The sequence below is a fragment of the Crotalus tigris genome, unplaced genomic scaffold, assembly GCF_016545835.1.
Source record: "Crotalus tigris isolate CLP2741 ecotype Arizona unplaced genomic scaffold, ASM1654583v1 scf7180000018413.2111637, whole genome shotgun sequence".
NCBI classification, from domain to species: domain Eukaryota; kingdom Metazoa; phylum Chordata; class Lepidosauria; order Squamata; family Viperidae; genus Crotalus; species Crotalus tigris.
The window spans coordinates 1,689,678-1,714,618 of record NW_024096990.1 but is presented as its reverse complement, the minus strand read 5'-3'; the positions used below and the strand labels follow the sequence as shown (position 1 = coordinate 1,714,618).

The following is a 24,941-nucleotide window of genomic DNA, read 5'->3' as shown; positions in this document are numbered from 1 at the left end:
AGTACTGCCTTAGGCATGGAAGCTGGGTGGGTGACTTTGGGCCAATTACCAGGAGACTGGGAGTTCTAGTCCTGCCTTAGGCAGAAAAGCCGGCTGGGGGACTTTGGGCCAATCACCAGGAGACTGGAAGTTCTAGTTCCACATTAGGCATAAAAGCCAGCTGGGTGACTTTGGGCCAATCACCAGGAGACTGGGACTTCTAGTCCCGCCTTGGGTAGAAAAGCTGGCTGGGTGACTTTGGGCCAATCACCAAGAGACTGGGAGTTCTAGTCCCACCTTGGGTAGAAAAGCTGGCTGGGTGACTTTGGGCCAATCACCAGGAGACTGGGAGTTCTAGTTCCACATTAGGCATAAAAGCCAGCTGGGTGACTTTGGGCCAATCACCAGGAGACTGGGACTTCTAGTCCTGCCTTGGGTAGAAAAGCTGGCTGCGTGACTTTGGGCCAATCACCAGGAGACTGGGAGTTCTGCCTTAGACATGGAAGCTGGGTGGGTGACTTTGGGCCAATCACCAGGAGACTGGGAGTGCTAGTTCTGCCTTAGACATGGAAGCCAGCTGGGTGACTTTGGGCCACTCACCAGGAGATTGCAAGTTCTAGTCCCACTTTTGCCATGAAAGTCGGCTGGGTCACCAGGAAACAGTGAGTTCTAGTCTCACCTGCCAGCTGAGTGACTTTAGTTCAGTCATTGTCCCTCTCAGCCCAACCCACCTCACAGGGTTGTTGTGGGGAAAATAGGAGGAAGAAGGAGTATTAGGGAGTATGTTGTCTGCCTTAAATTACTTAGGGGGATGTCTTGCAGGAGACCCTCCAGTGTGCACAATAAATAAATCGATTATTTCCTTTGGCTCCTGTGTTTTAATTCCACAAAGAGCATCTTTCTTTTTTTTTTTTTTTTTGCTATCCCTGGTCTTTGCAGATATACTGCCACTGATTCTGGAGGTTCTCTGTGTTAGGTTAGTGGGGGAGTTAATCACCCTGAAAGCGTCTCTCGCTCAATCTGGATCTTTTAACAGGGGATCAAAACAGCCTGCCAAGCCACTGCTGGGTTGTGTCTATTTTGCAAATGTTCTCCCTCTCTTGCTGTCAAAACTGCAGTCCTGCTATCAAAGCCCTTTTACATTTTGCAAAAGATCAAGGACCTGACGTAGATGCTGGGAAAAAACTGAGCTTGCGGTTAAATCCGCTCTTCTTGGACCTGTTTTTACCCATCTGTAACAAGAGAAGGAAAGAAAAGGTGGTGCTAGAGCAGGCAGAAATTCAACCAGTGAAGCTCTCCTTCCATCTACCCCTCCATCCTCACCTTCCCAGCAGGAATATATATCTATGTCTATATATATATATCAGCATCTTTTTTTCCAGCCCTTGTCAGCTCAGTAAGATGACCCGGGTCGGGGGTCTTGAATTTCCAGAGCTGTAGAAGCACTTTGTCTTAGCTTTTTGCTTCTCTGGACTGCTGAACTGCTTGCTCAGTCAAGTTTGCAAATCCATGTTCTAATTGGCGTGAACGGGAAAGCCGCTCATGAGACAGACTGGCGAGATCCGGGTTCAAACTTTGCAGGAGCAGTAAAATGGGGGTGGTAGAAGGGGCTGGTAGACTGGTTGCCCACTGAAGACCAGGCTGTTTCAGACCGCTTGAGGAAGTGAGCCAAGCTGGACGCTAGAAGGGAAAAAGTTTACAACACTGATCAAGGGCAAAAAGGAACCCAAAGAAGCAAACAGACAAATAAAGCAGAAGGCTGTAATTGTAGAAAGAGGAGTGTTGGACTCTAAAGGAGATTGTGAGGGAAGGGCTGGACTCGCTCGGAGGGGTGCAACAGCAGGCGGAGAACGCTGGAGGTGGGTAATGAGGCGGCTGAGTTTAATGGCCTCTAAAAGAAAATGGGACTGGAAGCTTATGAAGGCCTCATAAACCCAATGAGCATCTGGCCCCTTCTGTGGCACATGGGTGCGTGCCTGATCATGGAAGCAAGGAGGCAAAGAGGAGGCAGGTGCAGGAGGGGCTCATGTATTGGATGGATGAGGATGTTAAAATCACCAAGAACAGAAAGAGAGAGAGAAAAAGAGAAAGACAGAAAAAGAAGAAAGAGAAAGAGGAAAAGAAAAAGAGAGAAAGAAAGGGCAAGAGAAAGAGAAAGAGGGAAAGAAAAAGAGAGAAAGAGAAAGGGCAAAAGAAAAAGAAAGGGAGAAAGGAAAAGAAAGAGAGAAAAAGGCAGAAAAAGAAGAGAAAGAAAAAGGAGAAAGAAAGGAAGAAAAAGAAAGAAAGAAAAAAAGAGTGAAAAAGAAAGACAGAAAAAGACAGAAAGAAAGAAAAAAGGAGAAACAGAAAGGAAGAAAAAGAGTGAAAGAAAGAGAAAAAGAGACCGAAAGAAAGAAAAAGAGAGAAAGAGATCTAGCTTAGAGGCTGTCTTTCATTTGTCAGAATTACTTCTCTATTTGTTGGCAGCCGGCTGGCTCTCCCTCCTTTAGTCCTGAGCAGGAAATGTACTCAGATATTCCTCTGCACTTACTGGCACATTTATAATATATTTATGTTTCTATATATCTTTCCTGACATGCACCTTTTTTTTTTTTTCTTTTTGCAAACAATGTCTTTGGTGCATACATTGATCTGATCTGGTGATGGTTTCTGGGCCTCATCAGTCATGCAAACGGCGTCCCTATATTGAAATATTTTTTAAAAATGCAGATTCAAGATAGCGTTGTGGGTATCATGTACACTCATCACCGTAGATTTGAAGGAACCGAGGGAGGAATTAAAACCTAAAGGAAGGGCGGCTGGTTGCGAATGACGCAGGTAATGGCCGCAGCTAGGGATGTGAGGAGCGAAGATGGGGCCGGGTATCTGGTCAAAAAAATCAAAATGGGGTCCAAGCCTCACCCTTTTTAAAACTTGTGTGGGGCGCATTTTTATGTACATTGCATGCAGTTCCCACCCCCAAGACCCCCGCAATCTCCTCATGCCTTCCGCAGTCCAGCCTAGCACATTGCATTGATGGAGGTTCCTGGAATAGGAGCTGATCTCAGCAAAGCATCAGCAGCCAACAGACTCTCCTTGCAGGTCAATATCCTGGCTAAGCAGGCAAGCAGGGTATGTGCGTGTGTGCAGTGGGGAGAGGAACCCTGGGAAGAGCAGCTGAGGGACATTCCTGGGGGACAGGGCATCTGTCCCATTTGAGCCAGGGGAATTGTCATTCACAGCTATGACTTAACAACAGTTTGTTTCCTGACCATATAGGAAACCCTATCCCATTTCAGACAAATGGTTGTCCAGTCTCTTCTTAAAAACTTCCAGGGTTGGAGCATTCACCGCTTCTGGAGGCAGGTTGTTCCACTGGTTAATTGTTCTGACAGTCAGGAAATTTCTCCTTAGTTCTAGGTTGCTTCTCTCCTTGATTAGTTTCCCTCCGTAGCTTCTTGTCCTGCCTTCAGCGCTTTGGCGAAGGGCTTGACTCCCTCTTCTTTGGGGCAGCCCCTCAGATACTGGAAGACTGCTATCATGTCAACTCTCATCCTTCTCTTCATTAAACTAGACCAGGGGTAGGCAACCTTGGCTCTTTTATGACTCGTGGACTTCAACTCCCAGAATTCCTGAGCCAGCCAGGCTGAGGGGAAAGGGAGAGGTTTCCAGGCTGAGCCATGCTGGCTCAGGAATTCTGGGAGTTGAAGTCCACCAGTCATGAGGGGGCCATAGTTCCCCTATGCTGGCTCAGGAATTCTGGGAGTTGAAGTCCATGAGTCATGAGGGGGCCATATTTTCCCCATGCTGACTCAGGAATTCTGGGAGTTGAAGTCCACGAGTCATGAGGGGGCCATATTTTCCCCATGCTGACTCAGGAATTCTGGGAGTTGAAGTGCACGAGTCATGAGGGGGCCATAGTTCCCTCATGCTGGCTCAGGAATTCTGGGAGTTGAAGTCCACCAGTCATCAAAGAGCAAAGGTTGCCTACCCCTGAACTAGACATCCCCAATTCCAGCAACCGTTCCTTGTATGTTTTAGCCTCCAGTCCCCTGATCATCTTTGTTGCTCGTACTCATTTGGTTCATACCAGCACCCCGAGGTCAACCGATCCGCTTTTGCAACCTTCACTTAATCAACTGTGGTGAGAAAGGTCGTAAAATGGGGCCAAGCTCACTTAACAAGTGTCTCACTTCGCTACAGAAATTTTGGGCTCAGTTGTGGTCGTAAGCCGAGGACTACCTTTACAAGCCTCGGTGGTCCCAAAGATGCTTCACCCCCAACCCAAAAAAGTAACTGGACTTTCTTGGCATGTTCTTTGAAAATATTTTACTTCTTCTCCAAGACGTTTCTTCAGTTAAAGAGGGGTTGTTGTGAGGAAAATAGGAGGAAAATGTGTGGGAGAGGTTTGCCACCTTGAGCTTTGTGTAAGTAAATAAACAATAGGTTTGTGTAAGTAAATAAACAATACTGCACCCGCATCCTGCAGTAAGAAAAATATAATTAAAAATCCCCAAAAGAGAGCTGACCACCTATATATATATATTTTACCTCAGTTTGACCTTAAAGCCTTGGCTGTTTAGCTTTTTTTTTCCCTGAGACACGATCGCCTCCTAGTGGACAGTTTCACTGTTTTCTCCATTCAACAGAGGAAACAGATTGACAGGTATTCAGACACAAAAGGCTAATCAATTTGATTTAATTCTAAAAGTCCTGCTTTCTCCACTGTATCTAAGGTTTTGAACAGAAAAAGCTGATACAGTAGTGAACATCTTCCTCAAGAGGAATAAGTTAGAAAAGTCATTAAAAAAATTCAACCCTCTTTCCAAAATGACTGGGGTGATTGTGCTATAATGCAGTGGTTCCCAATCTATGGTCAGAGGGGGGCTCTAGTGGGCAATAGTAATATCCCTTAGACTTATATACCACTTCAAAGTGCTTTACAGCCCTCTATAAGTGGTTTACAGAGTCAACACATTGCCCCCAGCAATCTGGGTCCTCATTTGACCGACATCGGAAGGATGGAAGGCTGAATTAACCTTGAGCTGGTCAGGATCAAACTGATGGCAATAGGCAGAATTATCCTGCAATACTGCATTCTAAGCACTGGGCCACCACGGTTACGATGTCATCACAGGGAGTCCACAAAGCTTTGAAGAAATGCTATGATTTAAATCTTGAGTTCAGTCTTAGGAGGTCCGTGGCTGTGGTCCATGGCCACAAAAGGTATTTGAAGGGGGTTTGTGGTGAAGAAAAAGGTTGACTACCACAGCTATAATGCATGAATGCTGATCATGCAGTCACCGTCCAATAGGTCCTCTCTTCCCAAAATAGGGAAACGGGATTGCTGAGAGATGTTCACCAATAGCAATGCTTGCGAAGTTCCAGACAGAATAATAAAATCACGGTAATCCATCCAGGAAAAAAAAAAGCACATGTTATGAAAACATTGCTAGAAACATCTGGATTGTCCTCCCCAAAGTGTTTGCTTTTGTTCTGTTGGGAGGCAAGCTGGGTTGAAGCATCAGAACTGTGAGTGAGCCCACATCGCCTTCATTCGGCAAGTAGACCCCGTTGAATTGGGTCTCTTAGACAGAAGCCCACATTGCTGTTTTGGATTCCACCAACCGAACAGCACAGATCAGCGCAGATACGACCCTGGAAGAGGATAAAACGCACCACTCAGGAAGACCAAAATGGATTTAGCTGGGTAGAAGTCAGAAAACATCTCATTTGGTGCCTTTTCTACTAGCAAAATAAGTTTGAATGCCGCAGCGCAAGACCCAGGCTGCCCATAGACACCATAATTCGCAACAAATGGGTGGATAAAAATTCTGAAATCTCAAGGTGGACCTAGAACCGGTTGGTTCTAGATCACGGGTCTGCAAACCTGGCTCCTTTAAGCTCTGGGGACCTCAACTCTAGAATTCCCTGAGCCAGCCTGGGGAGAGAGCACAGCTGGCTGAGGAATTCTGGGAGTTGAAGTCCACAAAGTTGCCAAGTTTGGAGACCCCTGTTCTAGACTGTAGTCTACTTACCGACTCCTGGACTGTCTGCAAGCAACTCAGTGGCTAGGATTCCTGTCGCCTCTCTTCAAACGGAGAAGCCGCCGAGCTGTCCCATGAGGCGACGGATGGAGGCTGTTCTTGAGGAAGGCTTGGCAAGGGGCGATCCCTGATCCAGTGGGTCGAAGGTGAGATGGTCTAAATGGGCACCAGAAGGAATGGATTGGCGTGGTGAGGAGATACCTGGCATCAGCCTCTAGACCAGTGGTTCTCAACCTGTGGGTCAGGACCCCATTTGGGGTCGAACAACCATTTCACGGGGGTCGCCAAACAACGCAGTCTGCCATTTCCCCCCCCCCCTTTTCCTTAGCTGTGCTACTCCCTTTTATCCTATTGGCTTTTGAAAGCCAATAGAATAGACTCTCTTGAATAGAGTCTAATTCTATTGGCTTTCAAAAGCCAATAGGAATTGTCCAGGCTGTCTCTGCCCTGCTGAGCCCGCCAAAAGCCCCATTCAGCAAACGGTGCTGCACCAGTTGAATAGTCCTCGACTTACGACAGGTTGAGTAGTCCTCAACTTATGACCAGTTGGGGGTCACGGCATTAAAAAGGTTGAGAACCACTGCTCTAGACACCCAGGGGTCCCTATTCCCATGACAAAATGCAGGTAGTCCTCAACTCACAACCACAACAGAGCCCCGAAGCTAAGTAATTTTTTTTGCCCCACTTTACAACCTTTCTTGGCACAGTTGTTAAGGGAATCACTGCAGGTGTTAAGTTAGTGACCTGGTTGTTAAGTTTCCCATGAACTTTGCTTGTCAGAAGGTCGTTAAGGGACACACTGCAACCGTCATAAATATGAGTCTGTTGCCCAGGGTTTGAATTTTGATCACGTGACCACGCGCATGCTGCAAAGGTTGTAAGTGTGAAAAATGATCACAAGTCACTTTTTTTCAGGGCTACTGTAACAGTCACTAAGTGGACTGTTGTAAGTTGAGGACTCCCTGTACTTCATTTCATTTACCTGGTAGTCTGGGAGAGGAAGAACTGGGGGCTTCTGCTGCAGGAGATCTAGCCTTGGGGGTATCGGAGGGGTTTGCAACCCGGGGTCTAGATTGGGACAGGGAAGGGGATCCGCTGTCTGGAGTAGAGAAGGGAGAAAGGACAGGGTTAATTCTTCTCTCCCCACTGATTTAGCATCCTGAGGGAAAAGCAATCTGTCAGACTCCCAATCCACGCAAACCAGGAGGAATGTTCTGATGGATCAGGGCTTTGCATTCGGGCCAGTCAAAAAAAAGGAGAGGGGGAGGGAATATTTCAGTAATTTCTCTACCGGTTCAGATGATTGATGGGGGCCCCTGTTTCCACAGAGATAAAAAAACCCCGGCTGTCATGGTTCCGACAAATGAAACTCTTCAAGGAACTTCGAGGCATTGTTTACCTTAAAGAATCTTTGTTCGAGTAGCATAGCATCCGCACGTACATAGGCGAAGCCAAAATCTGAATTCCCCTCCCCTGAGTACATAGTATCAAAGCACAATTCCCTCCTCCAATTAACAGTCTTAAATCACATTCTCCAATTAGTTTGAAAGGCAGGCTTCCCCTCCAGTTCTTCAGCCAGCCAATTCTTATCATCTCTTATTTCAAAAAACCTGGGTTCTCACCCTAGTTACAATATTGTTATGTCTAACTAAACTCCCATGCACCTTCCTCCTCCCCCCCCCATATCATCTAATTCTAATTCTAATTCTAAGAGTAAAACATAAGAAGGAAAATGGCTGCATCTCCATATGCTGTCAAAGCAAGAACATCCGATGTTAGCAGCGTTGACACCGGCAAGACGAGGAAAGAGCCAGTTTGGAGTAGTGGCTAAGGCACCGGGCTAGAAACTGGGAGACAGTGAGCTCTAGTGCTGCCTTAAGCATAAAAGCTGGCTGGGTGACTTTGGACCAATCACCAGGTGACTGAGAGTTCTAGTGCTGTCTTTGGTATGAAAGCTGGCTGGGTGACTCTGGGCCCAATCACCAGGTGACTTGAGAGTTCTAGTCCCACCTTTGGAATGAAAACAGGCTGGGTGATTTTGGCCCAATCCCCAGGAGACAGTGAGTTCTAGTCTCACCTTAGCTATGAACGCCAACTGAGGGTATTTGGGCCTGTCCCTCTTTCTCAGCCCCACTCTACCTCATAGAGTGGTTGTGGGTAAAAATAGGAGAAGGATTAGAGAAGTATTAGACAAGTTCAGTGCATTGAGTTATTTGTAAAAATAATAAAAGTGGGATATAAACTAATAAAATTAAATTAAATTAAAATTACATTAAAAAAGGAGACCGACATGGAATGTTGAGGAGGTTACCACCTAGGATGGGATAAAAATGGTGGACATGCATTCAGACTCCATCTTATGTTACCTGGTTGGACTATGCATCACATATCTTAAAGGGGGCAGGGTCTCAATGCTGCGGTCCAGGCTGCCACCTTTTAATCCCTCTTCCCCCGTGCCCCTGGCTGCAACAGAGATGCCCCTCAAAACTCTTCCCAAGGCTTGCCCGTCTCATCTCACACTGACCCCTTGAGTCTGGCGCATGAGCATCAGCTGTTGTAACACCATGTCCACGTCTTCCAGGTCCCCCTCGTCGCTCTCATCCTTGGCTGTCGGGCTCCCCTCCTGGGAGCTGTAGGGGCTGACCTCCACCTCTTCGTGGCCCCAGATCGTCTGGCGACAAAAGGGGCAGGTGGGGGATTTTGAAAGCTGGCAAGAAGCAGAGAGGGTCCCGTTAGGATTTGCTGCCCCACGACTCAACCCTGCGCGAGGGACAAGGTTCGCCCAATGTCAGGTACGAACAACCAGTTCCTCACAGTTCAGTTAGCTACTCTATTGCTTATGCCTATTTACAGGAATCTTCCCAGATTGGCAGTTTGCCCCTAGGCCAGACTAGATAAGATTCAACAGCATTCAAGGTGTCAAATCTTGCTCTCTTGTGCCTACGTAAAGATTCCAGATTAATTGCCTACTTGACTCCTCCTTCTGGCTCCACTGGTCTCTCTCCGACACCCAAGGGGGGAAAGGAAGGAGAAAAAAGAAGGGGTCTTAAGAAACAGAACTTCCATGTTCTTTCCACCACAAGTGGGCCCTCTTAACCCCCCAAACCTGCAATGAAAACTGGGTTGTGGGAATAGTCTTCCCTCCTGGGTTCTCCTGAAACTGGAAGCTCCAGAAAGAGAGCAGAAGGAAACAGCTTCTAATCTAGACTTTGTGTTTGAGATAGGTGAAAAAAAATTAAATCTTAATTTTGGGATTGGCTGACTAGCTGGTTTGCTACAGAAATGGCGACTATTTACTAAATGTAGGTAGTCCTTGACTTACCACCAGAATTGAGAGAAAAATTTCTGTTGCTAAGTGAAACATTTGATAAATAAATGGGCATTGCTCCATTTTACGACCTTTTTTGCCACAATTGTTAAGTGAATAACATGGTTGTTAAGTCCATCTAGCTTCCCCATTGACTTTGTTTGTCAGAAGGTCACAAAAAGGATCACATGACCCCAGGACACTGCAACCGTCATAAGTGTGAGTCAGTTGCAAAAATGGCTGAATTTTGATCACGTGACCGTGGGGATGCTGGAGCGGTCACAAGGGTGGAAATCGGTCATCGATCACTTTTTTCAATACTGTTGTAAGTTTCTTCGGTCGCTAAGTGGAACAGGGGTAAGTCGAGGACCCCCTGTATTTGACTGCACTGAAAAAAGTTGGAGCTTAATGCTTTTTTCGCTTTCCCCCCCTTTCCTATTTCCCTACAATTTTTCTTTTCATTTGTATTTTATAGTATGGATCCTCTTCATAAAAAGGTTCTGAATAAAAAAATAAAATAAAAACAGAAAGGGAAGACAGGGAATCACCTGCCATGACTTAAGGCACTCCCGGCAGAGAAGATGCCCGCAAGGTCGAATCTGGACGTCCTTGTTGTTCTCGGCGCAGATTTTGCAAAGCTGGAAGGTGGATTCCACCTGGCTGTAGAGCTCAAACTGTTCCTGTAGTGGAAGAAGAGGCAGGCCGAGGTGTGAAACCGGAGTCAAAATACAGTGGTACCTTGGTACTCATCCTTAATTGGTTCCGGGAGGCGCAAGGAGTACCAAACAGGTTTTTCCCATCAGAAATAGTGAGTGAAAATAGTGAGTCACGCGAGGCAGCTGACAGCAACTAGTGCTAGTATTCTGTGCGTTGAGTACTAAACAAATGACGAGTACTGGGACAAAATTTTCATGTCAAAATGCTTTGAGTACCAAATTTGAAGAGTTTCAAAGCAGCTGAGTACCGAGATACCATTGAAGTGAGAATGAGAATTTTTTTTAAAAAACTGCTGTCCTCTTTCTTTCATTCTCTCCTCCTCCTCCTCCTCTCCTCTCTCCCCTTTGTTTTCTTCTCTCTTCTTTTCCCCTGTTCTTCTTCTCCTCTTCTTTTCCCTTTCTCTTCTTTTCACTTTGCCCTGTGTTCTCTTCTCTCCAATCTCATCTTCTCGTCCCTTCCCCTTCTATTCTTTTCTCTCTTCCCTTTTCTTTCTTCTTTCCACTTCTATCTCTGTCTGTGTGTCTATCTATCTATCTATCTATCTATCTATCTATCTATCTATCTATCTATCTATCTATCTATCTATCTGTCTATCTGCTGTCTGTCTATTCTGTCTGTCTATTCTATCTGTCTATCTATCTATCTATCTATCTATCTATCTATCTATCTATCTATCTATGTCTATTCTATCTGTCTATTCTATCTATCTATCTATCTATGTCTATTCTATCTGTCTATTCTATCTATCTATCTATCTATCTATGTCTATTCTATCTGTCTATTCTATCTATCTATCTATCTATCTATCTATCTATCTATCTATCTATGTCTATTCTATCTATCTATCTATCTATCTATCTATCTATCTATCTATCTATCTCATCTTTCTGTTATTTATCTATATTTATCTATATTTTTATCATCTACTGGAAAACACCTGAGGGTTATGGCATGAACAGTTCCTAAGAGTGTGCAACCTTTAGCTAGGCCAGCCTTAACACCTTTATGTACACAACACCTTCAGGCTTCCAAGGACTAATTTACCTGCGAGACCTTAATTCGGTTTCGAGTGGAGCCTTCCATCAACTCTGCCAGATCCGGATTCACGTTTTTCCCATCCGGATACAGGTAGCTACAGGATTAGATGGAGCACAGAGATATCTTTCAAATGACTTTCTCAACCTCAGCAGCTTTGAGATGTGTGGACTTCAACTCCCAGAATTCCTAGTTGGCTTCCTTTGGCCTAGTCCAGGGGTAGGCAACCTCGGCTCTTTTATGACTCGTGGACCTCAACTCCCAGAATTCCTGAGCCAGCCATGCTGAGGGGAAAGAGAGAGGTTTCCATGCTGAGCCATGCTGGCTCAGGAATTCTGGGAGTTGAAGTCCACGAGTCATGAGGGGGCCATAGTTCCCCCATGCTGACTCAGGAATTCTGGGAGTTGAAGTCCATCAGTCATAAAAGAGCCAAGGTTGCCTACCCCTGGCCTAGTCCCTCTCTCTCAGCCCAGCTCACCTCGCAGGGTTGTCGTTGTGGGGAAAAATAGGAAGAGGAAGGAATACAGGTCAACTTACAACTCCAATTGAGCCCAACATTTCTGTCGTTAAGTGAGACAGTTGTTAAGTGGATTTTGCCCCATTTTACGACCTTTCTTGTCATGGTTATTAAGCGAATCACTGAAGCTGTTAAGTTAGTGACACGGTTGTTAATTGAATCTGGCTTCCCCATTGAGTTTGTTGATCACATGGTCAGGAAAGGGGATCACATGATCCCAGGACATTGCAACCATCATAAACACGAGTCAGTTGCCAAGCGTCTACATTTTGATCACATGATCATGGGGAGGCTGCAAAGGTCATAAGTATGAAAAAGGGTCATCAGTCCCTTTTTTCAGTGTTGTTGTACCTTTGAACAGTCACTCAATGAATTGTCGTAAGTCAAGGACTGCCTGTATTAGGTATATTTGCCACTTTGAATTACTTACAAAGTTATAAAGGCGGAATAAAAAAAAAATCTAACAAATAGAAAAATAGAACTGTAAAGCTACGTTACTCCATAAATCCGAACTGGGAACAATTCAAACTCTTCGTTCTGGAGATTTTGCCCGTTCTGTTGCATCATTAGTTGATCCAGAAGAAAGCTATCAGGACTCTGTTATGGATTTCTGATCAAGGATAATCCTCTCATGTCCACTTGCCTCTCGGATACTTACAAGCCTTCCTTCTGTCCATCTACCAGGGCCTGGAAGAGAGACTTGTTCTGTGGGATGGTTTGCAAGATGTCTCCATCTGCCGTCACGTAGCCAATTGCCCATTGGCCCAGCCGGGTGCAACTGAGCCGGAAAATGTAACTGGGGGAGAAAGACAGCCAGAACTGAATCTGAAATTGGGGTGGTAGGAAGACCACAGGAGGAGATCTGGCTAGGCAGAATGCTTTGCACGCAAGCCAGTTTCAACCCGTGTTTGGAAGAGGTTAATCTAGGAAAAGGCAAGCTTCCTGCAGAATCTGGGGTTCTCAAACGTGGCCAATTAAAAATATTTAGACTCCAACTCCCAGAATTCCCCAGCCAAAGTCACATGATCACAATTTGCAATCTTCCCTGCTGGCTTCCCACACTGTCAATGGGGAAGCTGGCGGGAAATCGAACATTCGGATCACATGAAGCCCTCACATAATGACCCACAGTGGTTTGCTTAATGATGCTGATTTGGGACTGCCAAAACTCCTGTTGCTAAGCAGCGAGGCTACGTAAACATTGTGCTTCATGACCTCATTGCTGAACGATGGAAATTGGAGTCCCCATGTCCATTGTTAAATGAGGACTACCTGTAACAAGTTGTGTGTAGTTTTACAGTGCTTCCAGGAAAGACTGATTTTTTTAAAAAATATATTTTATTAAAGTTTATTATAAGATCTCATCAACTACCAGGGGCCTGAGAGAGCAACTCTTTTGAGATCCACCCCCCCCCCCAGATTAATAAAATCCATAGAGTTTACCTGCCAGGTTTGTTGACATATGCCTGCAACCGTGCCTTCACCTCGTCATAGGTGAGGAACGCCATGTAACCTGGATGTGTTACTGCTAGATACGTCCAGTTCTTCAACAGGGTTGGCCAAGGCTAGGAAGAGAAAAAAGGAGAAGAATTAGATGGGGAAGCAAAGGAGATTATAGAAAATGCCATCTTAAATTCAGATTCAATTGACTAGTTTAAAACAAAAAAAGAATTTGCCTTGGGATAAATCACAGTTTACTCTTCGCAGTTTTCTCATTCCACACAGCTGCTTGAGCCTGGCAACACTGATCATTTTGTGAAGTGTTGTCAGGCGTGAACAACAGGACCCGCACGTGCAGAATTCGAGCTAATTGCTTTACAATGTTCTGCCTAGAACAGAGGTCCCCAACCATGACCACTTTACCACTTGTGGACTTCAACTCCCAGAATTCCTCAGCCAGCCATGCCAGCCATGACTTGTGGACTTCAACTCCCAGAATTCCTCAGCCAGCCATGCCAGCCATGACTTGTGGACTTCAACTCCCAGAATTCCTCAGCCAGCCATGCCAGCCATGACTTGTGGACTTCAACTCCCAGAATTCCTCAGCCTGTCATGCTGGCTAGGGAATTCTGGGAACTGAAGTCCACGAGTCTTAAAGTTGTTAAGATTGGAGATCCCTGCTGGAGAGTATCTCCCAGTCTGGCAGACAACTCCTGGGAACAATTAGAGAACAATTAAGCTCCAAGGAACTTAAACCGGATCAGTCTAAGCCCTTTTGCGCTTGTGCAGTGACTCCAAATTAACTCTGCCCTTGATTCCTCCTCTCTGCCAGGGCTGGGTGCACCCTAAGATGTGTTGAAACGCAGAGCTCTTTGCAAAATGGATTTATTTATTAAAAGTACATCTTGTCTGGAGGCCACGGCAAGGTGCTGCAAACTCAGAGCGCTGGAGACGGTAGAACGCAACTTTTTCCACTGTGGTACCACCAATTGGCTGTGTGGCGAAAGAGGGGGGGGAGCGCCCACTTCCTCTGGACCGCCCGGTTTCCGCCACCAGTCCGTCCTGCCCTTCTGTTAGCCTGCACCCACAACCGCTCGGCTGGAAATGTTGTTTCTCTTCCTTTGGCTCTGAGATATTAGGATAGCCCAGAGACCCACTCTCTTTGGTTCCCCCTGGATGGGTCTTTCTGGAAATCCCCGCAAAGCGGTCAGTTCCGACGAAGCCGCCAATTGGAACCTGGTGGTTCTTTGACACCCATTCTTGCAGTTTTAGTTTGGTGCCTTAAGCCAGGAAGAGCTGTTTATTGAGCATCTCCGTTTTCAACCCACACAACAAGCAGCGCGCAGGCTTGTTTTTCAGAAATGGAAACATCGCCTCTGTGGGTTTGAGTTATTGACCCTCACTTTCCACCCACCCTGACAGCCTAGAAGGGTGGACTTTGCGAAGCCACATCCTGCCCGCAGTCAGCAATTCTCCGACAGAAAGGCAAGACAGAAGAGAGAGAAACAGCATCAAACAACAACAAGGATCTACAAGGCTGCTGTCTTCGCCCCCAATTCAGCTCGCTTGATCCTAAAATCTTCCAAATTTATTCTTGTTTCAAACACTTCGATAATTCCCCATGTGTGGCATGTTTCATTGTCAGTGTTAAATAGGAACATGGCTTGGTTTGGTGGTGAAGGCACCAAGATACAAACTAGGAGACTATGAGTTCTAGTCCCACCTTAGGCATGAAAGTCGGCTGGGTGGACTTTGGGCCAATCACCAGGTGACTGTGAGTTTTAGTTCAATCTTAGGCATGAAAGCTGGTTGGAGGGAATTTGGGCCAATCACCAGGTGACTGTGAGTTCTAGTTCCATTTTAGGCATGAAAGCCGGCTGGATGACCTTGAGCCAATCCTTCTCTCTCAGTTCGGCCCACCTTACAGGGTTGTTGTGGGGAAAATAGGAGGAGGGAGGAGTATCAGGTTATGTTTATTATAAAAAATAATAAAGGAAAAGAAAAGTTAAATAAATATAATTAAATAAACAGCTTCCCATGATCTACCTGGAAGAGACGAGTGAAGATGTCAAATTCAAATATGGAGATGTGGCCACTGCAGGTCAAGTCAATGGTGGACTTCAGGGCTATGGCCATTGGACCAGAATCTACTGGATGAACCTGCTGGAGACCTTTTTGAAATTCAGACCAGGGAACCAGGCTTCTACGGAGAAGAAAGAAACAATGGTTGCAGCTGCCAAAAAAGGCCAACACAGTGCTGGGTTGCATTAACAGAGGGATAGAATCAAGATCACATGAAGAGTTAATACCACTTTACAAGGCTTTGGTAAGGCCACACTTGGGATACTGCATCCAGTTTTGGTTGCCACAATGTAAAAAAGATGTTGAGACTCTAGAAAGAGTACAGAGAAGAGCAACAAAGATGATTAGGGGACTGGAGGATAAAACATATGAGGAACGGCTGCTGGAACTGGGTATGTCTAGTTTAATGAAGAGAAGGACGTGGGGGGACATGATAGCAGGGTTCCAATATCTCAGGGGCTGCCCCAAAGAAGAGGGAGTCAAGCTATTCTCCAAAGCGCCTGAAGGCAGGACAAGAAGCAACGGATGGAAACTAATCAAGGAGAGAAGCAACCTAGAACTAAGGAGAAACTTCCTGACAGTTAGAACAATTAATCAGTGGAACGACTTGCCTCCAGATGTTGTGGGTTCTCCATCACTGGAGGTTTTTAAGAAGAGATTGGACAACCATTTGTCTGAAATGATATAAGGTTGAGCAGGGGGTTGGACTAGAAGACCTCCAAGGTCCCTTCCAACTTTATTATTCTGTTTGTATGGCAAGCCGAGAGTGGGACCCAGGGGAATTGCAAAGTGAACTGAAGCGATATTTATGCATGTTTCAGCATCCTGTGAAGAAGTGTACAGAAGGAAGTCTGAAAAATGTCCAAGAAAGTGATATGGAGATCTCTTTATAGATCTTCCATTTCCAAGGTGGGGGAATCAGAGATATCATTAAACCATTTCAGTTCAAAGGTTGATGCTCTTTTTTGTTATGGTCAGCACGCACGCATGCACACACACACACACACAGTGCCTCACAAGGATTTATGAAAAGGTAATAACTTGTTTATGCTTTATTTTTCTAGGCTGATAGGCCCTTTCTATCCAACGTCAACTCTAAGAGGCTTTCAATCCTATCGATTCTAGATAAACAGGATTATAAAGTAGTGGCTATCACCAACCATAGCATCATAAAACATCGACAGAAAACGCACTTAGAATCCAATCCAAACCAAAGAACAACAATATTCAACTGTGCTTCGTTAATCAAGAGAGAATCCAAATCAATTTGAACTTTTAAAGGCTTGTTGAAATGATTTTGTATGGTTTTTTTTTCCCAATCCCGATAGAATTGGGCTGAATCGAAAGTTTTTTCCAGAAAAAAGACCAAGGATTATGAAAGCTCACCTCAAAAACTGTGTGCATAATATTTATTTATTCATTTATAAAATCTATCAACGGCTCATCTTACTACAAGATAACTCTGGGGCAGGGGTGGGCAACCTTGGCTCTTTTATGACTCGTGGACTTCAACTCCCAGAATTCCTGAGCCAGCCATCCTAAGGGGAAAGGCAGAGATTTCCAAACTGAGCCATGCTGGCTCAGGAATTCTGGGAGTTGAAGTCCACGAGTCATAAAAGAGCTAAGGTTGCCTAGCCCTGCCTGGGGACTTACAATCGTTAGTCCTCCACTTACAACAGTTCGTTTAGTGACTGTTCAAAGTCACCACGGCACTGAAAAAAGCGACTTGGGACTATTTTTCAGACTTACAACCATGGTCACGTGATCAAAATTCGGATGCTTGGCAACTGACTCATATTTACAACGGTCGCAGCATCCCGGGGTCACATGATCCCCTTTGGCGACCTTCTTCCAAGCCAAGTCACTGGGGAAGCCGGATTCACACAACAACTGCGTTACTCACTTAACAAGGGCGGCAATTCACTTAACAACTGTGGCCAAAAAGGTCGTAAAGTGGGCCAACACTAACTTAACAAGTGTCTCGCCGAGCGACAGAAATTTTGGGCTCAGCTGTGGTCGTAAGTCAAGGACTTCCTGTCCTATTGATGGAAACAGATCTCATCGCCCGGGAAGGAGTTGCCAAGGTCTTGTAAAACTGGTTTTCGGGTGCTCACCGTTCTCTCCAGGTGCACCTCCAGAAGACTTGGGCCTCTTGCTTGCTCAGCTGGTACGTGCTGCCTTGGTCCTCCCTGTTGGGAAACACGGCTTGTAGTTCAGCCAACATGTGACTGAAGATCAGGGAGAGCTTTGTTAGATTCCTCCTGGAAGCAGACGTGAAGGAAAAGTTAAATTACCGTTAATACCATTTAACAACGCCTTGATAAGACCACACTTGGAAGACTGCATCCAGTTCTGGTCACCACAATATAAAAAAATATGTTTACTCAAGAAACAACGTTGGTGCAGAAGAAGAAGAATAAAAGCAGATACCCAATACAGGGAGTCTTCAACTTTTTACCACGATGTAAAAAAGATGTTGAGACTCCAGAAAGAGTTCAAAGAAGAGCAACAAAGATGATCAGGGGACTGGAGGCTAAGACATATGAGGAACGGTTGCAGGAATTGAGAATGTTTCATAAAAAGGAGGACTAGGGGTGACATGATAGCACTGTTCCAATATTTGAGGGGTCAAGCTATTCTCCAAAGCACCAGAAGGCCAAACAAGAAGCAAGGGATGGAAACTAATCAAAGAGAGAACTAACTTAGAACTAAAGTGGAATTTCCTAATGGTGAGAACAGTTAACCAGTGGAACGGCTTCCTTCCAGAAGTTGTGGGTGCTCCATTGCTGGAGGCTTTTAAGAAGAGAATGGACAGCCCCTTGTCTGGAATGTATAGGCCAGTGGTTCTCAACCTGTGGGTCGGGACCCCATTTGGGGTCGAACGACCATTTCACGGGGGTCGCCAAACAACGCAGTCCGCCATTTTTTTTCCCCCTTTTCCTTAGCTGTGCTATTCCCTTTTATTCTATTGGCTTTTGAAAGCCAATCGAATAGACTCTCTTGAATAGAGTCTAATTCTATTGGCTTTCAAAAGTCAATAGGAATTGTCCAGGCTGTCTCTGCCCTGCTGAGCCCACCAAAAGTCCCAGTCTGCAAATGGTGCTGCACCAGTTGAGTAGTCCTTGACTTACGACTGGTTGAGTAGTCCTCGACTTACGACCGGTTGGGGATCGCAGCATTAAAAAGGTTGAGAACCACTGGTATAGAGTCTCCTGCTTGAGCAGGGGGTTGGACTAGAAGACCTCCAAGATCCCTTCCAACTGTTTTATCCTTTACCTGCCAACTTCAGCAAACCTGCAAATCTATAATGGTTTGCCGAGAAAGAGAGCGAAAGAAAAGAAAAGCCTGGTCAACATTAATCCTGTTAACAGATTTCCAGCTTTGGCCTGGAGAAAATTTAATTTGTTCGGGTCTCACCTGCCTGCCAGAAACAAAGAGGTCAGTTTTAATACTCTCTTTGCTCGGAGTCTGAAAACTCTACAGTGTGAAGGTGAACAGCAGCACAGGCAGACAAATAACATCAAAGAATTTCCTTCACCGCCCTTGAATGATGATGGAAGGACATCAACAAAGGGAAGAGCTGATGCAGGAGGCATGTTGAGAAAGCTCATTGAAAACCTGGGACCCCAAATTTCATCTTTGGGCCCCAGACTTCCTCTTTAAAAAGATCCATTTTACAGACGGGGTAAATGTATCATAGACTGAGTCTTGAGCATCCTCATCAGATTTATCCAGAAGTGGGCGGCGTGTAACCCCAATTTCTTTTTCTTGCAACCGTTCGAACCACTAAAAACAGGGGGAGCATTTATATTTACATTATATTTGTATTATATTATACATACTATAATACATCCTCCCAGGCCTGTTTACTGTCAGCTCAAAGCAAACATTGTTGGTTTGTAAACCGTTTGTGGCTTAGCTCAATGACTGGGCCCAGTGATCCATGCCTTAGTCAGAAATCTAGGCTTAAGCAAAGCAGGGGTGTCAGTGGGGCTGATGGTGTGGGAAGGTCAAATAAGTCAAGATGGCGGCGGCTACGGTGTGGCCTGGTTTTTCAGACCCCCTGCCCTTTGCAGCCACCCCCTTAATAAACCATGGCTTAGCCTGATGTGGGAAGCCAGACAAGGATTGGGAGAGTAATAAATAATAACTTGGCCGACTGACCTGATTCAGACCCAGCTACCTTTACTCTTATTTTGCAAAGAGCAAATAGTTCTGCTACTGTATATAGAAAATTACATATTTTGAGGCAGGCTAATTACTCAATGCAGACCTAGAGGGTGCCAAAGGTAATTTGATAAGCTGGCACTCCCTTCCCCCCCCCCCAAAAAAAACCCAGCCTGGTTTTTCTCTCTGGCACCTGTGAATTTAGCTTTTTATCTGAGAGGGCCTAAGGGAGGAGAGGAGAGGCTGGTTATCAAACTACCATATCACCATTGATAAAGGAGAAACAGAACAGGGTTTAACAATGCCTATGTTACTGAGCTATACTTTTTACGCTGGATACGGGGCCAAAGTGACTGAATAACAGAGTTGGAAGGGACCTTGAAGGTCTTCTAGACCAGCCCCCTGCTCAAGCAGGAGATCCTATACCAGTGGTTCTCAACCTGTGGGTCGGGACCCCATTTGGGGTCGAACGACCATTTCACGGGGGTCGCCAAACAACGCAGTCCACCATTTTTTTCCCCCTTTTCCTTAGCTGTGCTACTCGCTTTTATTCTATTGGCTTTTGAAAGCCAATAGAATAGACTCTCTTGAATAGAGTCTAATTCTATTGGCTTTCAAAAGCCAATAGGAATTGTCCAGGCTGTCTCTGCCCTGCTGAGCCCGCCAAAAATCCCATTCTGCAAACAGTGCTGCACCAGTTGAGTAGTCCTCGACTTACGACCAGTTGAGTAGTCCTCGACTTACGACCGGTTGGGGGTCGAGGCATTAAAAAGGTTGAGAACCACTGCCCTATACAATTCTGGACAAATGGCTGTCCAATCTTCTCCATTGTACAGTTCTCTGTTGGAAAAGCAGTCTAAGGTAGTGTTTTTCAACCTTGGCAATTATAATAGGGGTGGACTTCAACTCCCAGAATTCCCCAGCAGAAGAGGGAATTCTGGGAATTGAAGTCCATACATCTTGAAGTCACTGACTTTAAGAAACACTGCACATTTAGTGCAAAACAAAGATTTGCTATCCATTTTTCCCTGCATGGAGATACTGATTTACAGTATGATGATGATGGGTTATGATAATACTGGAGTTATTCTACTTTATTAGGACATAAAATATATATTTTTTTCTATTTCTATTTGCTTTCACTCTCCACTTTGAAATTTGCCTTGCTGTCCCCTTCAATTTTTTCCCTCTTCATTAGCTACATTTAAACGAATGAATAAACAATAATTATATATTGTAGCTAGTTGAAACTGGATAGTTTTAATATTTTAAAACTTTTTTTTTAGAGTTCGCCCAAAGCCACTCTAAGCGGCTTGCAGACACTGATGTAAACGCACGCCAAAGCATTAAAACAATAAAGAGAGATCCTGCATTTTAAAAAAATGCAATGGAAATAAAATGAATGATTATAAAAATATTCTTTTTTGCCCTTTTAACCTACATTTATAGTTTGGACAATAGATTTCTTTTTCTCTTTCCTCCGTTCTGCTGGACTTGGAGATGTATGTATTTAAAAGATTTATTTGGCTGCCCATCTTAGGTAGCTTCACCCAGGCTAGGCCACAAAGAATATTTAGGCAGATATTTAATTAGACTTGTTCTATTGATCAGTTTTGCATCACTGTTATCCATCTGTATAAGGGGGGTGGGTCTGATTTTGCAGTTGGAATACAGACCCTAAACTTTATTTTTCGGGTTCTCTCCAATCTGTTCCATTCCAGAAGTCTGCCATAACAGTTTAACATCCCATATTTCATCTTTCTATTATTATTATTATTATTATTATTATTATTATTATTATTATTATTATTATTATTACTACTACTACTACTACTACTACTACTACTACTACAGGGGTCATCTACAATTAGATTCACCAAGACTGGGGAACACTTCATAATTCAAATCCTAACTATGGACCGAAGCATTATTAAGCTAGCGCTTGAGAAAACAGGTATATATTTATTTTAATTTACTAAGTTTTTATGCTGCCCAGCTTCCCTCTAAGGTGAATCTAGGCGGCTTACAAATTATAAAATGAGTAAAAAGATCATCCAAATATTAAAAACGACACCGTTTCAATGAACTGCAAAGTATCGTTATTGTTTGTTTATTGAATAAATCGACGAATCCACTAACCATAATTGTGTACTGTAGCTAACTGAAACGGTGGCATTTTAATATTTTAAAACTATATATATATATATTTTCAGAGACAGTCAAAGGCGGCTCTGAGCGGCTTCCAGACATGGATGCAGATGCACGCCAAAACGTACAAGCAATAAAGATTTTTTTTTTAAAAAAAAATGCAATGCAAATAAAACGAGCGCAGATTAAAATATTCTTTTCTTTACCTGGCAGCCGAGGCTTCCTGAAAAATCTCCTCTTTGTCTTTCCCTCTTTTGAACAGCTGCGTGGCTTGCTTAATCTTCTCCAGCAGATTCAGGAGGAAGATCCGAAAGAATTCGGATTCCCAGAGCTGGGCCAAACCGGTCCCATAGTGCTCCCGAATAAGCTTCAGGTGCTGGTAAATCTGGGGCAAGAGGGAGGGCAGGTGAGGTGGGCTATTCCGAAGCGCCATCTGAGGTTGGCACACCAGCTGTTGGAGCTTGGTTAACCCCTGGAAGGCTTTCTCCAAGGATCGGTGCGCTCCCGTCCGGCGAGGCATCCAAGCTGGGCCAGGTGCCATTGCCATCTGGAATTCCCAGGTGAGCGAAGGAAGGCGGGGGAGCTTGCCAGCTTACTGCTGCCAGCCTAGAGGTTAGCGAGGGCACTGCTGTGCCAGCCCAAAGAGCTGGAAGGAAAGAAAGAAGGGAGGGAGGGAAAGCACTGGAGGATCACAGTGACTAAGGCGATGAGTAGTGAAGAGGGGGAGAGAAGCCAAGAGGAAATAAACAACGACTTCAGAGCATCAGAGTCCTGACAACACACACACACACACACACACACACACACACACGGGCCACAAAGCAGGGGGTGAAGTCAGCAATTGGGGTGGACGTGTCGAGGCTTGCAAGGAAGGAAGAACAGGTTGGTCGGGCTGTTTCGAGGCAGGCAGTGGGTCCCGTTTACAAAGTTCAGCTTTGGGAATTGGGCGCGGGGAGCATGCCAGCGCTAAACAAATTGCAAAATAAAATCAATGAATACAACAACACTCCTGGTCCTGAGAAGGGGGAAGACTGGAGGCTAGCAACCTTGGACAGAGGTTTCTCCTGGGGTTTCATCCCCAGAGCAGGTCAAGGCCTGGGGAGGGGAAAAAAAAAAAAAAAAACAAGTCACATTTTCCCATCTGAAAGCTCTTTCAGTAGATTTTAATCAGTGCCTATGTGCCGTTTGTTGCATTGCGACTCTAAGAGTGGCTGGGGTTGGGTTTTTTTTTTTTTTCCCCCCATCCTGTTCTATTTGGGCCAAGTCAAGTGAAGGAGGAGGTGATTCACGGCGTGAAAGAAATCTGTGGTGTGACCAAAAAACTCTGTTGTAGTCCAGTTTCCCTCCTGCCCCAAAAGTCTGAGCTGATAAAAAACAGACCAAATTAAGACCTTGTTGTATTAGTTGGTTGCTTTAAGATGGACAATGAATTGAATGGAGAGGGAGGGAGGGAGGAAGGAAGGAAGGAAGGAAGGAAAGAAAGAAAGAAAGAAAGAAAGAAAGAAAGAAAGAAAGAAAGAAAGAAAGAAAAAAGGGAAGGAAGGGGGGAACGAAGGGAGTAGGAGAAGTGAGGGAGGAAGGAAGACAGGAAGGAATGGAAAGAGACAGAAAGAGTTTGAAAGAGAGAGAGAAGAAAGAAAAAGAGAGAGAGAGAGAGAGAGAGAGAGAGGACAGACATTTTAAAATTATTTTTGCACATTTAAAAAGATCCAAAAGTCCTGCCTTTGTGAACTCAGGAAATGGAGATCTGATGCAGACAAATATAATCCGAGCTTTCCTCCATCAGCCTTAATCACGGGCTGGTCTTATTTGTGTCTTTACCAATTGAAAATTGATTGATTTTAGTAGTAGTAGCAATAGTAGTAGTAGTAGTAATAATAATAATAATAATAATAATAATAATAATAATAATAATAATAATAAAGTTGGAAGGGACCTTGGAGGTCATCTAGTCCAACCCCCTGCTCAGGCAGAAAACTCTACTGAGAGGTATGTTATGTTATTATTTGGAGTGCTTATTTTGTAAACGATGCTATTCTTTTGGGTTTTCACCCTTTGTTCCTTGCTTAGAATAGCTTTTCCTGAGATGAGCAGCTGCCATCATTGTTTAAATAAATAAAAACAACTAAGTAAACATGAACCAGGTGATCTCAAGCAATGTCAGCCTCAAGTTTATTTTTCACTTGTAGCTTCAGTGAACAAAACAGTCCTGTAGAAAGCAAAGTCCAATATAACTCGACATTTCTTGGGCAATGCTCAACAATGACGTTCTTTGATCAGTTGCATTTACCACACACACACACAAATTACCAAAGCCATTAAAAAAGTATTCCAAAAAAGCTACATATTTTTGTATGCAAACCTACCGAACTTTCAGATGATCAGTAAACCCCTCTTCAGATTATACAAGCTGTGGGCTACTGGCGCAGAGGAACATCCGCAGGGTGTGTTCAAAAAAGTCAAAATGGCTGCTTTAATCACACGGTGGTGGAGACCATTTTGACTTTTTTGACCTCACCCTGCAGACCCTTCTGCTGTTGCTTGCCAGCCATCTTGACAAGTGGCTAAAGAATGCATTCATTTGCCCACACTTGCCTCAGGCTTCAGGGCCACTGTTTATGACAGCGTTCTTCAACCTTGGCCATTTTCAGATGTATGGACTTCAACTCCCAGAATTCTCCAGCCAGCCTGGGGAATCCTGGGAGTTGAAGTCCTCATGCCATAAAACTGCTGAGGTTGAGCAACACTACATTAAACCTAACAGGCCACAAGAGGGCGCAAGAGAACCCAGCTACAGCAGTTGTGATTTAGTCAACCAAATAAGTAAACCATGATTTAATTTGGGGTACCATAAACACCCACAAAAAGCCAATCACCAAATTAGCATTGTGTTATGGCAATGCCACCTCTACCCTATTGTGTGCAAGTAATCCTCAGCTTACAACAAAAAGCCAATCACCAAATTAGCATTGTGTTATGGCAATGCCACCTCTACCCTATTGTGTGCAAGTAATCCTCAGCTTACAACAGTCTGTTTAGAGACGGTTTAAGTTAAACTGGCACTGAAAAAAGCAATTTATGGCCGTTTTTCACACTTACGACCGTTGCAGCATCCCCAGGATCACGTGATCAAAATTCAAGCGACTCGTATTTATGACGGTTGTGGCATCCAGGGCTCAGGTGATCGCCTTTTGCGACCTTCTGGCAAGCAAAGTCAATGGGGGAAAGCCAGATTTGTTTAACGACCATGCTACTAACTTAACAGCTGCAGCGATTCATTTAACAACTGTGGCAAACGTGGTTATCAACGGGGCAAAACTCACTTAACAAATGTCCGGCTTAGCAAATTAGAAAATTGGGGCTCCATTGTGGTTGTAAGTCAAGGACTACCTGTACTCTAAAAAGAGCTATTGGCCAAATCTCTTTTCCAAAACAGGGGTGAAATAAAACCGATATTCAGTGAAAAGCTAACCCAGCACTCACTGGGATTTAATCTTTGCAACAGAGGTGTGGTTTCTTGGGT

The 24,941-nt window shown here is 44.6% G+C and overlaps 1 protein-coding gene across 2 annotated transcripts; it reads right to left on the bottom strand.

Moving 5' to 3' along the window:
* Positions 1 to 4,635: 4,635 nt before the first annotated feature.
* On the bottom strand, positions 4,636 to 22,085 carry CBLC (Cbl proto-oncogene C). Of its 2 annotated transcripts, XM_039352226.1 has the most exons (11): positions 21,625 to 22,079; positions 17,218 to 17,364; positions 15,068 to 15,224; positions 13,025 to 13,146; positions 12,240 to 12,377; positions 11,074 to 11,161; positions 9,861 to 9,992; positions 8,530 to 8,712; positions 6,988 to 7,104; positions 5,997 to 6,161; positions 4,636 to 5,616 (listed from the first exon to the last, which is right to left on the bottom strand). In XM_039352226.1, exons 1-10 carry the CDS (start codon positions 21,963 to 21,965, stop codon positions 6,030 to 6,032), a joined length of 1,557 nt encoding a protein of 518 aa, XP_039208160.1. In that variant the 5' UTR covers positions 21,966 to 22,079; the 3' UTR covers positions 4,636 to 5,616; positions 5,997 to 6,029. The 2 variants fall into 2 exon arrangements, with proteins under 2 accessions (XP_039208160.1, XP_039208161.1); XM_039352227.1 differs by lacking the exon at positions 6,988 to 7,104 and having other exon boundaries at positions 21,625 to 22,085.
* Positions 22,086 to 24,941: the final 2,856 nt, after the last annotated feature.